The 14,883-nt window shown below is 35.2% G+C and overlaps 1 protein-coding gene across 2 annotated transcripts in view; it reads right to left on the bottom strand.

Moving 5' to 3' along the window:
• Positions 1-3,478: 3,478 nt before the first annotated feature.
• LOC143922521 (UDP-N-acetylglucosamine--peptide N-acetylglucosaminyltransferase 110 kDa subunit-like) overlaps positions 3,479-14,883 on the bottom strand; it is a 56,801-nt gene continuing 45,396 nt past the window's right edge. For both annotated transcript variants that reach the window (XM_077445787.1, XM_077445788.1), the window contains 6 exons: positions 9,277-9,671; positions 5,651-6,882; positions 4,842-5,133; positions 4,572-4,752; positions 3,875-3,979; positions 3,479-3,794 (listed from right to left, as the gene is read on the bottom strand). In XM_077445787.1, the coding sequence (XP_077301913.1) occupies positions 3,611-3,794; positions 3,875-3,979; positions 4,572-4,752; positions 4,842-5,133; positions 5,651-6,882; positions 9,277-9,671 (2,389 nt within the window). In that variant the 3' untranslated portion in view covers positions 3,479-3,610. The remainder of the gene's footprint in view (positions 3,795-3,874; positions 3,980-4,571; positions 4,753-4,841; positions 5,134-5,650; positions 6,883-9,276; positions 9,672-14,883) is intronic.

Raw genomic sequence — 14,883 nt, 5'->3', positions numbered from 1 at the left:
AAGTGTAAAAACTGTATAAACACAGATTACCTAAACACGATCTGCTTTAGATCGTCGACTTTTGAGAGTATTTAGTTAATATTATGTATAAAATGTATTATGAGCATTTATAAGAATTGTTAATAGGTTTTTGAGCTCTTTTTCCTATTATGCTGTACATTAACATTAGAATTGATTTCTAACAAAATTAAACTAAAATTGTAAAATAGAAAATGATCAGTAGATTAAAATAGATATAAGAGGTAATGTGAACATAATTTAGTAATAATAAAAAGCATTTAAAAATCAAAACAATATATTTAATTTAACAGACTCAAATGATATTATCTGAGAGATTTTTTTTTTAAATTAACCTTCAAACTATTTTCCACACTATTCAGTTGGCATTCAACACCCACACATTTTTTTGTTGAGAAAAATTGGATGTTTGCCTGATAAATGTTACCTGAAATTCTTTTTATTACGCTTTAAAATAGATTCATAATAGATGACAATACAAAAACGAAGATACATGAAATACAGCAATAAAACACAAATATAAGATTGATTCCTTTATTGAAAAATAAACAACACTTCGTCAATACAGATCTTTTTTTCAACTTAAATCTATTACTTTGACATACATTTGTAGTATTATAAATTAACAGCGAAACGAATAATAATAATTGCACATGACATGTAAAAAAAAACGTTCGAAAAGAAACCTTCAAGTTAACAAATAAATGAAAATACAATACTAAGAACCCTCAAGGAGGAATAATTAGCGTGATGTGCAAACAAACAAAAAATTTAAACTAATTTTAGATAAAAAAAAAAAAATAACAATCAAAAATACACATATTGACGTACACTTTGATGTTTATATGACAGCATACGTAATTTATTGAAATCGGCAGAATAGGGATCTAATCCGAACGATCTCGAAAAAACAACAATATTTTATGGAGCTGTATCTGAAAGCTCATACATTTATTTCATTACATAAATCTAGAACAATTTGAATGTTTTTTAATTTTACTCACAGTCTTGACATTACTCTAGTCAAACATTAACTATCCGAAATATGATAGAATGTTAATGTAAATAATAACAAAAAGACAATTACGAATTATTACAAACGGTCAATTTAAACCTTCGTTAATAGAAACTAGTTTGCATTACGTTAAGTCTCGTGATGGGATTAAAAATACACACCTATATATATATAAAGTTACAATCATGTAAAGGAAATTACTATTAACATACATTGTCTATTCATATTTTTAATTTGACAAAAAATGTATAGTACATACTTACTGCAAGGCAATTTTATACATGTATATTCAAAATTTTAAAATTTCACCAATATAATCACAATGATAGCTATCAGCATCACAAGACAATGACAGTCATTTGAGCAGCTTTGATTACGGACATTAACAAGACTCGACAGGTATTTCAAATACGAAGGTTAAATTTGGCAAATATCGAATACAAACAAAAGTATACAACGAAGAAATCATGCAGATAACGTGGAATATAATCATAAACATACATACGATATTTGACAAGTCTACGCTATAGTTTAAATAGTATTAAACATTTAGTAATTATATATATATATATATATATATATATATATATATATATATATATATATATATATTCATTTATTTTACATTTATTAACCTTTAACAAGAAGATCAACTAATAAAAATACAATCGGTTGATTATTTAACGTACATAATTTTTTATTTCTCATGGAAAATATTTAAGTATGCTTAAAGTGCAAATTCTCAAAAAGAAGAAAAAAACATATATTTTGAATTGTATTAAAATTAATCGTAATAAGTAATACGTTTTTAGATTTTAAAGCGAGATATGTATTGCCACGTACTTCGGACCACGGCCAAAACCAACTGAGATTGAGCGAACCTAAACAATATCCTTACCCTTCCTTTACACAGTTCATAAGCCAAATTTTTTTTATGCAGTATCCTCTAGAATATATCTATCACATAAAAATATACCCGAGTGTAAACAAAATGGCGACAGTACAATTAAAATAACGCAAATTCAATTAAAAAAAAATTAAGAACATATATACATACATATATCGTATTAGTTAATGAAATATGTATCAACGTCGGATTGAAAACGTTTTGAATTCAAGCATTGAAAGCCTCAAAGATAAATAGACCATATTAAAGTATCACAAGTGTAGTAGTTAATTCCAAACTAATATTAAAAATACATTCTAAAGTAAATTTGCGGACTTGAATAACTAGTTAGTCTCGCATTAAAAATCAGTATATTGATTTCTATAACTAAAAAAAATAAAGTAATAATAATGAAAAGTAACATTATGCTATTATGAATTATGAAAAAATACTAAAATTAAAAATACATTTCGCGGCAAACTTACTGACTTCCATACATCAGAAGTCAGTAAATATGCAGACGACTATAACTAAAATAATGAAAAATCACGACAGTTCTAAGAACTCGTCCGCCCGTTTTTTTATTATTTATTTTATCCATAGAGAGAGCAAAGGCGTTTTAAAATCACCCAGGGCACAACGTCGAGGCAAATGCAAACAATCCGAAAGGCTACGTGTGCTGTGCGTTGAGGAGACACCGCACACACAATGCAATGGCAACTGATACCTTACAAATATTTGCGAAAAAAAAAAAAATGGTAGCTACGCTCGGCAACGCATTGTACACATTCCATACATTTGAAACTGTACGATCCGTCGTAAGACAAACGACTAATCAGTAGTGTTCTGAAACATATCGAACCTGGATGACTCAACGTTCACCATCAGTTGCATCGTTAATCAAGAAGCGATGAATCATGACCTTGTTTAAATTATAAGACTAAGCACTTACGTATATATACCGTTCATTCGAAACGTTGGGATTATTGCGCATTATTAATTGACATTAGTGAAAATAAAAGTATTACAACCGTGTCAAGAAATTGTTTTCAATTTTTTTTTTTAAGAATTTAATAACCTGATGCCACTATAATATTATTATCTTAATGCAATCAGTCTCATCGCTTAACGTAGCTTCCCGAATTAATTTTGTAAGAATATTTAATTATTATATGAGAGTATAACAAAGGAGTGTCATAATCAATACAAGCAGTATTAAATAAGGAAGGCGCATTACAGTATTATTTGATTTCAAAGAAAATTTTTAGTACATAAAAGAATAGGAAACAAATTAAAATCCAATCGGCAAAAGAAGTGGGGATGGATTTGAAATTAGCATTACAATATTATATGTATATATATATATATATATATATATATATATATATATATATATATATATATATATATAAACACATATAATTTAAATATATATGTACATACACAATGTACGTGTACAAACGAATCTAAATGATAATACACATTCAGTATAATCAAACAGACATAATATATAAGGTACACATACATACATATACAACTTCAATACTTTTTTCTGTTTTAAAATATTGGTATCACACTCATTTTTGCGTCAGAATATTTCAAATATGTACTGACCTGACAATATTATCATAATAATACGTTACATTATAAATTTATAGATGAAATAGATACGCAGCAGACTAATTCCTCGTTTAAACACCGTTGACTTTGTACGTCGGCTTGTCTGTGGCGCGAACATGATCTGGCTTCTCTCCTCTGGCATATCGCGACCACATTTTGTTGAAGACCATTTCCATTCCTCTAGCGTATTCGGAACAGTCGAACAGGGGACTTTCCATACGAGACACCCATACCTTGGCTCGAATCGCTTTCAAACTGGAAAATTAAACGGCAAATGTTTTCATAAACAACACGAGCACAATCTGTGTAGAATCCAAAGTTAAAATTCTGCTTACTATTCCCTGTCGTTGCCAAGTCTTACGGCAATATCTTGATATTCTTGCCTGGTCTTTGCAATCAATTCAGGGCAACCGAGAGTGTTTAATTGTGAAGCTGCAACTCTAAAAAATTTAAATAATTGTTAATTTTTTATGTATTTCAAACAAATAGGATGAAGTTCATTTACTAAGTTTGATCCACTGAATTCGAATATGAAAATGATTTTTTTAAAAAATGCACAGTTTTTACAGATTTCTAGTACTGCTGTGTCAAAATTGAGTATTGAAATCAATAATTGGATGTATAATTAATTATCCAGCGAATTTTAAAAGTCAAAAGTATAAAAATATTTTTTACAGTTTTTTTCCCATTCTATTATGCATTTATTGGGCTAGTTTAAAATTACCTTGTTGTAGTTGCTGACATAGTAGTCATGTAAGAATGAACAAAGTGTTAGATTGGTACCCAAAATAATGTAAAGGGATCCGAAGAAGGTCACAAGTGAGATGGGTGGACGAAGTAAAGAAAATGAAGGTTAGATGGAAGAGTTGTTCAGATTAGAGAGGGTTAAATTCTGAACGGCACCCAAAATAATGAAAAAGTGGACTACAGATGAGTTAGATCAGAGAATTGTAGCTTAGAATATGGAATGGAAACTGAGGATGGTGAATGATTGACAATGATGACAGTTTATATATATAAAAAAATTAAAACCTGGAAGCTAGTGTTTCTCCAGGCAGAGTGACTACAGGAGTTCCAGTCCAAAGGACATCCATGCTAGTTGTATGTCCATTACATAGGGGTGTATCCAAGCAAACATCGGCCAACTGACCGCGTCGCACGTGTTCTTCTTTGGCAGCTACATTTGAAAATATAATTTTTCCAGGTGGAAGTCCTAAAATTAAAAAAAAAAACAAAGTAAAATATATAATAAATCGAAGCAATTGTATTCGATTACAAAGTGTTGGTCATCAAAGTACACACCCAATTGCTCAGTAGCTAGTAGTAAATTTGGTTCGCCGCCTGCTGGGAACCGCAGCAACCACAGAACGGCGTTTGGTACATTTTTCAAGATGTGAACCCACATGTGCAGCGTTAACGGATCGATTTTATACAGCTGGTTGAAGTTGCAATAGATAACGGCATCATCGGGAAGGCCGTATTGCGTGCGAGTTGTGATGACAATGCTTTGTGGTACTTCTTCACCGGTGGCAGCTTTGTTGTTTGTCTGTGTGGTGGCAAGTCCATTTTGCAAGATGACTCCGTTGACCGTTGTCTAAAATAAAATATCGATCAAAACGTGGAAATTACACACACTTATAATCAATTCATATTTGTTCTAAAAAAACAACATAAACGCCTCGTCCATATATTTTTTGGCATAAATTCAACGTTAAATAGAGCTAGCAGGCATTTTGTATTCAGCAATGAGAACACTAAAATATTTTCAAATTCAGTCAAGTTTGATTTAAATTTTACGTGCCAAATAGTAATTGTTAATCTTATGGAGACTATTAAAGACTCATTTTTAAAAATATAATACACCCCCCCCCCCCCCTAGAAAGTCATTCTTTACTGATCAAAAATTTTGCCCCCCACTGGGAAAAGACGCCCCTGCTATTAAGCAAAAAGATTCTATGGAGTGTTCCATGCAAAACGATAAAAATCAATGTGTCTGGAAAGGTTTAAATGCATGTTTTGAAAATAGGTTTGAAGGCGAAGAAAGTTTGAGATATCTTGAACTTTTCATTGTGTTTTAAATATGCGACACTAATAAAAGCAGATAAACTTACTTGGACTTGGCCAGATGCGATCATTGTCACAATGGGGGTTGTAGTTGGAAGTTCTGCTATCTTGAGTGAGATTTCCAAAGGACGGGCTGACCTCACGACTTCGCGTATTTCTTTAATGGCCGCGCTTTCGACGAGTGGCGACAAATCTGCGGCGTTTATGACAGCCACATTATCGGCGACTGATGATTGAGAGCTGTCGCTGACGATGAGCCTCTCCTGCAGATGTGGGAACATTTGCTTGTGATCGCCAACGAAGAACGTGAACGGCATGTACGCCAGCTTCTCACTGTACTGTGAGGCCAATTCCAATGGGCAAGTGACGGCGTCCGTGATGAGATAGTCCATGAAGCTGGCGCCGCTTGTTCCCGGATAGCCGAGCCACATCACCTGGATGGGAGCTGGTCTCAGCGCGAATATTTCATTGCGCGCTCCTTTAGTGTATCCGTTCATGTTGACGAGAATGTGGATTCCGTCAGCGTGGATCCTATCCGCGGCCCTGCCGTTGCACGAAATCTGAGACAGGTCTACAAAGTGCTCCGATTCTTTAGCTATCTTAGATCGGAAGGTGGTTCCGTCATCGGGGCTGATGGCGTAGCAGAACACTTCGACTTTAACGCGGTCGTGTAGTCCAGGAATGGACTGCATCAGATGGGAAGTGGGATGGTTCCCAAAGTCGCTGCTGACATATCCGATGCGGAGACGGCCGTGTAATTCGTTGCTGAATTTGTACGATGGTTTGTGCAGAACGTGTATCTTCTCCAAGCATAAGTTTGCGTGGCGAGCGGCAATCGCTTTGCGGAACTCGTGTGAGAGTGGATAGAGCATGGAGTGATGAGGATGTATGGATGGTAAGCGGTTCTTATCTAGCTGTTCGGCCACGATGCTGACCAGTTTCTTCATGCGCGCTTCGTAGTCGGTCCAGTCGCAGACGATCTGGAGGCAGTGCGCCAAGTTGCAATAGGCGTCCGGAAAGTCCGGTTTTAGCTTCAGCGCAGTGCGATAGAATTGTATGGCTTCTGGTATGTTGCCGGAGTCTTTGTGGATGCTGGCCAGGTTGCTGTGTGCGTCGGCGAACGCTGGGTTGATCTGGATCGCTTTTGTGTAACACTGCAAAGCTCCTGTCACATCTTGCATTTCTTTCAGAGTGTTACCCATATTGCTGTAAGCGTCAGCAAACGTCGGCTGGATACGGATGGCTTCTTTGTAATGCATTAGTGCTTCGCTCAGTTTACCTGCAAAATTTCAAATATGTAGTTCCATGTTAATACAATGAAATATGAACTATTCAATTTTTCATTATTTCAATATTTAAAAAAATATTAAAAAACAAATAAAAAGACAGAAAGTTTGACACTTTCACATAAAGAATAATGATTTCTATATAGAAAACTGTCTACATATAATATGTATGTGCATATATTTTAGTGATTTGTTTCATATTATAATAAAACTAGTGCTGTACCCGATGACATATCATTGCATGGCTGTTGGCATATTAAGTGATTAAATAATAAAAAATTAAAAGAAATGTATCGTCGGTCATGTGTTCGATCCCCACGCGGTCGAATATTTTTCAAATACCTTTTAAATATATTTAATTTAATATTTATATAGAAAAAAGTTAAAACTACCTACATGTAAACAATATAAAAATTAATTAATTAAATAAATTTTCAATAGATGGCGGTAAATTCTCTGCCATGAGGAAACATTGGTAACCAATAGTATATATAGGAGTTTTTTTTTGTTATTGTATTTGTATATACGTTTTGGCAAAGGTTTAGTTGTGACGTACATACATACGTATGTCGAATCTAAACGACTATTGTAATACGGCGAGCGTTATTTCAGTCAGACACAGATTACCATCTTTATATATATGATATTAAAATATGCACACATGAAATCTGAAAATCAAAGTACTCTTCTTCTTTCTGCCACGCAATAATTAATATATTACATGCTCTTATGTATGATAAATATGTGAGAAAAAAGAGCTTCTCGACACGGTAAAGTGCCGTAAGATGGAATATTTTGGCCACATTATTTGCGGCCCCAAATATCGCCTTCTACAAACAATCATAGAGGGGAGAATAGAATGTAAACGGTGGCTTGGGAGAAAGAAGCTCTCTTGGCTCCGGAACATCAGGTGATGGATGGGACTCAGACTCGAAAAATTTTTTCTGCTTGCCAATGACGATATATGTATGTATGTATTTCCTTTTGGAACCCGCTTTTAAAAATAACCATATTCAGTTAATACATTTTGAACGTAATAAACTTGGGACAGCGTGGCGATGTCAATCGATCGAATTCTATCAGCGACGGCTTACGTAAAAAAGTTGAGAAACAAAGTCTGAAATATCGGCTGAACTTTTTAAATATCAATTACACGAAAAGAAAGTCTCAACTCAAATTGACTTGGTACTTTATTAGTTGTAGGGATTCCATTCAAAATGTTCTCCAATTATTAATTTCGTTCTCGTTCCATGAAAATAATTGGAAATGTTAACATTTTTTCGAAAAAAGGCTATACGAGAAAATTTACGTGAATAATAAGTTTAATTAAGTTAAAAATTTAAATTTACAAAGATAAATTAAATTTTTTTTGCGAAACCCTATAAAAAATTTGATATTGTTGACAGAAGAATCGAGTTCAGACTGTCAGCATTTATACTATTTTAATGAAATCTTGAGAAAGATTTTATCGCCGGCAGTTTTTCATTTGCTTTCTGATGCGGAAATAATGTGGGAATGGATCATGATTTTTAGTGGTTCCAATTATGTATGGAACTGTCTAAATAATTATAGTTATGTACATAGTGGTGTGCCCGTTGATTTCAACAGGTGGCTTAGGAAAGGAGCACATGTCAGAACCCCCCACGTCACATCCCTATGCATAACGTATACTACTGGTATTCTAAAATGTTTTTTTTTTTTTAAATCTCCATACTTGTCGACTCGTCCGCCACATACCCACATACATCGCGTCCATTTTTATATCTAATCAAATATAAAATTTGGAAAAAGACTTTGCAGTTTGGGTGAGAGCATCGAAAACAAATCAAAGTTTTTATGACGACGATATCGATATCGTTGAATATTTTTATTTTTCGATTGAAATGTTTACTATTAGATTAGCCATGTTTAAGCTGTTTATATTACAAATACTGGACAAAGCCGCGTAAAACCACTACTATTATAATATATAATTTCGAAAGAGATTTTGTATGTAGGGTTTAAAGGTTTGGATGGGGGGGGGTATCGAAAACAAATCAAATTTTCTATGACGACGATATCGATGCGGTTGAATATTATTTTTTTTCGATTCAAATAAATTTAATTAAAAAACAAATGAATGTTTACTATTAGATTGTTTTGCCATGTTTAAGCTGTTTATATTACAAATACCAAGCGATGCCGGGTAAAACCACTAGTATATTATAAAAAAAGGAAACTCTGACAGGAGAAGGTACATATATACATAGATCTCGATTTTATAACCTTCAAAATAGAAAATGTAGCAAATATTTCTGAATCCACAAACTGGCATATTACTAAACTAGTGAACCATCAGGACAACTGACGTAATAAGTATACTGATATGTAAATAGTATTATAATTACCTTGTTGTTGAAGAACCGAGGCGAGGTTGCTGTGAGCAGCGGCAAAATCAGGGAAGACTTCCAGAGCCTTCAAATACAGTCGGGTCGCCTCTTCGATATATCCTTGCTCGCGTTTGATGTTTGCCAAGTTGTTGAGCGAGTCGGCATGGTTTGGGCAAAGACGGAGCGCCGTGTTGTAGCATTCTTCAGCTTCCGTCACCTGCCCTTTCTCTTTGAGGGCGTTGGCCAAGTTACAGTATGCATCGGGGAAAATCGGCTGTAGCTCGATAGCCCTCCTGTACGTGTCTATAGCCAAATCTATAAGACCTTGCTCATAATACACGCACGCGAGATTACCGTGCACAACGGCATTGTTCGGCGAGAGGTTGAGAGCGCGCAGATATGCTGCAACCGCTCTGCCAATAGAAACATTCACATTTAAACATACACATACATTGTCAATTCATCAATAATAACAATAAAACAATTAAAACAACACCAAAATTCAAATGTCAGCTGAAATTTATCAATGTTAAATTGTTTAGCTTCGGTCAATTTGGGGTGCCAATCTTAGCGCCGGTTGTTCCGGGGAGCTGCACCGAGGAACTAATTAGACAGCGGTCGAATCAACAAGTTAATATAAACAAACTGGCCAAAGATATTTATCGCGAGGTCTGCATTGTATCGCCAATATATTGCATAGTTGGCATGAAAGCCAGCATTTCCGCAAACCACCTGTTCCACAATCGCAATCAAAGGAACATTCGATTAATAATTGGGTGTCGAAAATAGCAACAGTATAATTAATTTAATGTACACTAGTCAATTGTTAAATTTCGCATAGCAAAAAGCATCACTGTATAACATTTAATGTTTAAAAAGAAAAAAAAAATCATATAAAAAAAGTGCTTATCGTTCAAATTGAATCGTATTGTATTGACCTATTTATATACCTTGGGGAGAAAATGATTGATCAAATCAATGTATGAATGTATGCAGTTCTACCTAATGATACTGATCCACATAATAATATCGTTCTCGTATAGTGTGCTTATGTTTGTACTAGTGTTGTACCCGATGAAATATCATCGCAAAAATATAAAAAAATTAAAAGAAATGTGTCGTTAGTCATGTGTTCGAACCCCACGCGGTAAAATTTTTTTCAAATATATTTAATTGTTTAAAATGGTAAAAACTACTTACATATAAACAATATAAAACACCGATAGATAGAAAAATAAAATTAATTAATTATATTTTCAATAGACGGCGGAGATTTTCTGCCAAGTGGAAACATTAGTAGCGATCAGTATATATAGAAGTATTTTTCTTTTGTTATTTTATTCGTATATACGTTTTGACAGTGGTTTAGCTGTGACGTACATATGTATGTCGAATCGAAACGACTATTATAGTACGGCGAGCGTTATCTCAGACAGACAGACAGGCAGACGGAATAGCGAAATTATATATATGATGTATAAGCAATATGGTAATTAATAGCGATGTATTTTGTTCCACTATTTTATTTATTGTCACTAGAATTGGGGCAATTGTTCATCAGTGTTCAAAGCAAACCAATAATTGGGCCATCAGTGTTCAAAGCAAACGAGCGAAAAAGCTTGTGCAATTTTTTTTTAAGAAATAAACAATAGCGCCCTGGTCCTTAATTATTACATGGTTTTATTAAAATTGACGATGTTGTAGTATTGGTCACCCTAAAATAAATACGCCAATTGAATACAGTCGTTACTCTGCCAAAAGGATAACGAAATTTTACGAAAATTATGTTTTGAATCTGGCGAGAAATATATTATTTATTGACCCAATAGGTTTGTCAATTAGGATTTGGCGATTATTCCGCAAAAAGCGATTTCACGCACGTGTTTTTTTTTGTTGTTGATAATTTTTATACATGTAAGAAAACGCCAGCGCACCTGATCTCTGCCAGGCCTAAACTCACCCCTTGGACCGTTTTCAGTGATATATTTGCCTTCCCATATTTGAAGAAATGCAGTCGAAATCAAGAGATCGTACAAATTAACAATGATATAAGAAACGGTCAATCACAGCTGGAGTCTACCTAGGCATGACATGCCGTACGATTGTGTGTGTCTTCTCCTTTAAAGGTTAGGACGCAGTCTAAATAGGAATATTTTTAGTACTAAGACGTCAAGGTTCCATATTTTTTTCGGTCAAACTAGATGTTCTGGCGATTTAGAGAAAAGATTTGAAGCTATATTTTGACGCATATTATATACGTCAATTCAGTACCAAAATTCGCAATTAGTATTAAAGTATAATTATTTTTTCAAATCGGTCCAGAAATCATTTGGTGCGATTCCTGCAGAAGTTAGAATTTGTTGGTTCTAAATATTGAAAACAAACATTCATCTTTATAAAGTAGACGTTGAAAAATTGAATTTTTCCTTGAAAAAATATACAAACACATAAATCGCTCGCCCGAAAGCGTTTCCCAAGATGAAAGTGGTCGATGGTGGGGGGGAAAAAAAGCACAATAATTTATTGATCTATGGTAAAGTTGCTAGGCTGGTGTTCCTTTATGTATATGGGTCAAGGCTACGGGAAACATGGGGGGAATTTCGGGATTGGGAAACGCGAGCGTTCCGCGGTCGTTAAGCGCGCGAATCATTGCCGCAGTTTGAGAGTTAAGACACACGGTCGCAGAAATTTCGACATTAAATTCCATCTAAATTTGCACGGCCGGCGATACCTATAGGTAGGCAAGAAGCAGTAGCAGTGGACAGGTTTAAAACTAGCGGCCTCGTAAAAACGGGCGAACGCGCGCACGCGCATATATCTAATTTCCGAACTATTTACACAGATACTGAGAATTTTCAGTGTTGGGATTCATCTGCAATGGAAAATTTCCCCATCCAATGCAGATGCGCGGAAAATAAATTACCAACGGAAAATAATTCACTCAGCAACTAGGAAAATAAAATTCAGCGCATTCAATCGATATGTACCTGTGTAACGTATGTGTACCTATACATACGTAAATGTTAAAATAAATCAGGGCCTGTCTGTTTTCTGTAAAACTGAAAGAAATAGCAAGCATAATCAATATGAGAATGGGATACTTGAATGCCGATCAAACACACCATTTCAAATCGAATCAAACCAAATATGGTCAGACATCTTTTACAAGACGATCAACAAACATCGAATACAAAACGATTAATAAACATTTTTATACAACAATACGAATTTATACAATAAACAATCACATAGACATCTTTGGATTGAAACCCGGCAAATCCTGAGATATAACAAAAACTGAAGATTTCGCGAGAGAAATGGGTAGGGAAAGCCAATTTTGCAGGAATCGTTTCAATTAAAACGACCGACCTGGTTACAAACCAAGGTCTGGCCAGCAACGAGCAGTGTGACTCGAACTCATAACCACACTGACCATAGCAAGATATGGTAACCACTAGTCTATGCTGCTGGTTATGTTGCGTTACGTTAGCCTGGACAATAGTTGAGTCAAGCCGATGGGGCCGCGAGCGGTCTACTTGTCGCAGCTTATTTGGTGTCTAAAGCGATTTGACTAATAAAATATTTGATTCCTACTGTGGATTTTTATTGAAATGAATTCCGAAAACTACGAATACCTATATGTATAGTGGAGCGATGCGACGACACGCCTTTAAAGCGCTCACTCTTCGCTTTACCTTGAGGTGTCTCGCCGAGATATCTAAGCTTTAAGGCTTTTCAAGATCAATAACCCTTTCCAGAATGAGTGGAGAACTGCGGATTCCCCATTAAGATGTCGCCAGCTACGAATGTCTATTCGTTTTCATTTTTCACCAAGTTCAAAGAAGGTGAAAGCATTCAAAATTGAAGTGGACTGAATTTGCATGTTTAAAATGGTCAAAAATGAAATATGTATTGAAACTTTCCATACATAAAATATTTCAGGGGCGTCGCGGAATATTTTTTGATGAGAATTTATCAACCCTTTTCAACTGGTCAAATATCTGAATTTGCTTCTGCAGAAGAAAATTTTATTGAACTTTCGTATTAAGCTTTAGATATATCGGCAAATTTCAATTCCACTTGCAATCACATGTGGAAAGATCGGCGTTTGAAAGATGCTTTCGCGCAAAAAATGGTTCACTATTGTCAAATTTTTAGGAAAGCCATGCTCTTTTGCTTCAAACACTAATGAAGCGGTCTATTGCTATTTGAAAAGCATCCATCGTCCGCCTAATACTAGACACGTGTTTGTGCAAAGTTGGGTTTCTGTGATGAAAAAACAAGCGTCGTGTGAAAAGATTTGACTACATAAATGTCTAGAGATTTGGTTGTCATAGCTGTTTCTCAGTGACTCGGCGAATGTACAGACACCCATAATGGTAAGCGGCACGTGTTTTTTTTTTAAATAATTTTGCACGTGATCTTCCCAAAACTAACCCCTCTGAAATGTTTTTGGTGATATTTTATACTTGTATTGACAGTGATTCCCATATTTGAAGAAACTTTTCGAAATAATAAGATCGTACGAATTAAAATGAGCTGAAGAAACGCCCTTCCCAACTGGAACACGTCCATGCCGTACGATTCCGTGTATTTTTGTTCATCCGGTGTAGGTAAGGGCTAAAACACACAGCGATGGACGGCACATCGTGTACATGGCTCATCGCCGTGGGTGGTCTCCTACATTTCTTCAAATATGGGATACACCGTAATCGATCACTGTCAAGTCAAGCAAGGATAAATACAAGCATACAATTTGACCGAAAAAGGTCCAGAGGGTCATTGTGGGGCGGGGCGTGCCGGGCATTCCATGAATGCCCGACACTCCTTTAAAAGTATCTAAAAAAAAAAAAAAAGCCACGTGCCACATTCACCGCTGTGTGGTTTCACCCGAAAACGAATATGCTGTCCGTTTCACCCCATTTCGACCAATGGCATTTCGCGCGTAGTGTTCTAATGGTCGAGAGACGGTGAAGGAGATAGTCTCTAGATAATAGATAAGTCTCTTCCTAGACCGGACCGAGTATAAATGATTCCAACTCAACTTCGATCAAATTACCTTTGGAATAGCTTTTATTTCTAATGTCTAAGTTTCAACTCCTAGACTTTATTTGTAAACCAACCACATAGCAATTAAAAGTAATCGGCACATAAAAGTTCAAGCTTCGACTACGAGCAATCAAAGCGATAAAATTGACAATTTGCTGAGAGAGCGGTCACCTTTACTAGTCCACTTTACTACTCTCCACTGGCAACTCGTTGGCAAATGAAATTGAGGAGATAAAGTCGAAACTGTCGAGGATCGGTGCATAAAGGTAAATAATACCTTATACAGAATTTTAATTTGATAGTTTAATTCTTGAAAATTATGATTTGAGCTCGGAATACGTATTGGAGTACAGTTCCCCAGTGAAGTGAATCACTTTGAATACTTAAATGGGTCGATGAGTGTGTTTGATCGCGGTTGAGTGTGCATTTTGTGATTTTAAAGTGGCACTCGGATAGAAAATGATCGTTCTATGTACATATGTACGTATTATGTGGTCACGTTCGAGTTCGTGCTCGCGAATGGGGTGGAAAGAGTTAAATTTCCGCAGGGACAAAAATAGAAATGCGCAAATATTC

Source organism: Arctopsyche grandis, chromosome 2 (genome assembly GCF_051622035.1).
Source record: "Arctopsyche grandis isolate Sample6627 chromosome 2, ASM5162203v2, whole genome shotgun sequence".
NCBI lineage: Eukaryota > Metazoa > Arthropoda > Insecta > Trichoptera > Hydropsychidae > Arctopsyche > Arctopsyche grandis.
Note: the sequence above shows the minus strand (reverse complement) of the source record. Positions and strands in the feature narration are given on the sequence as shown.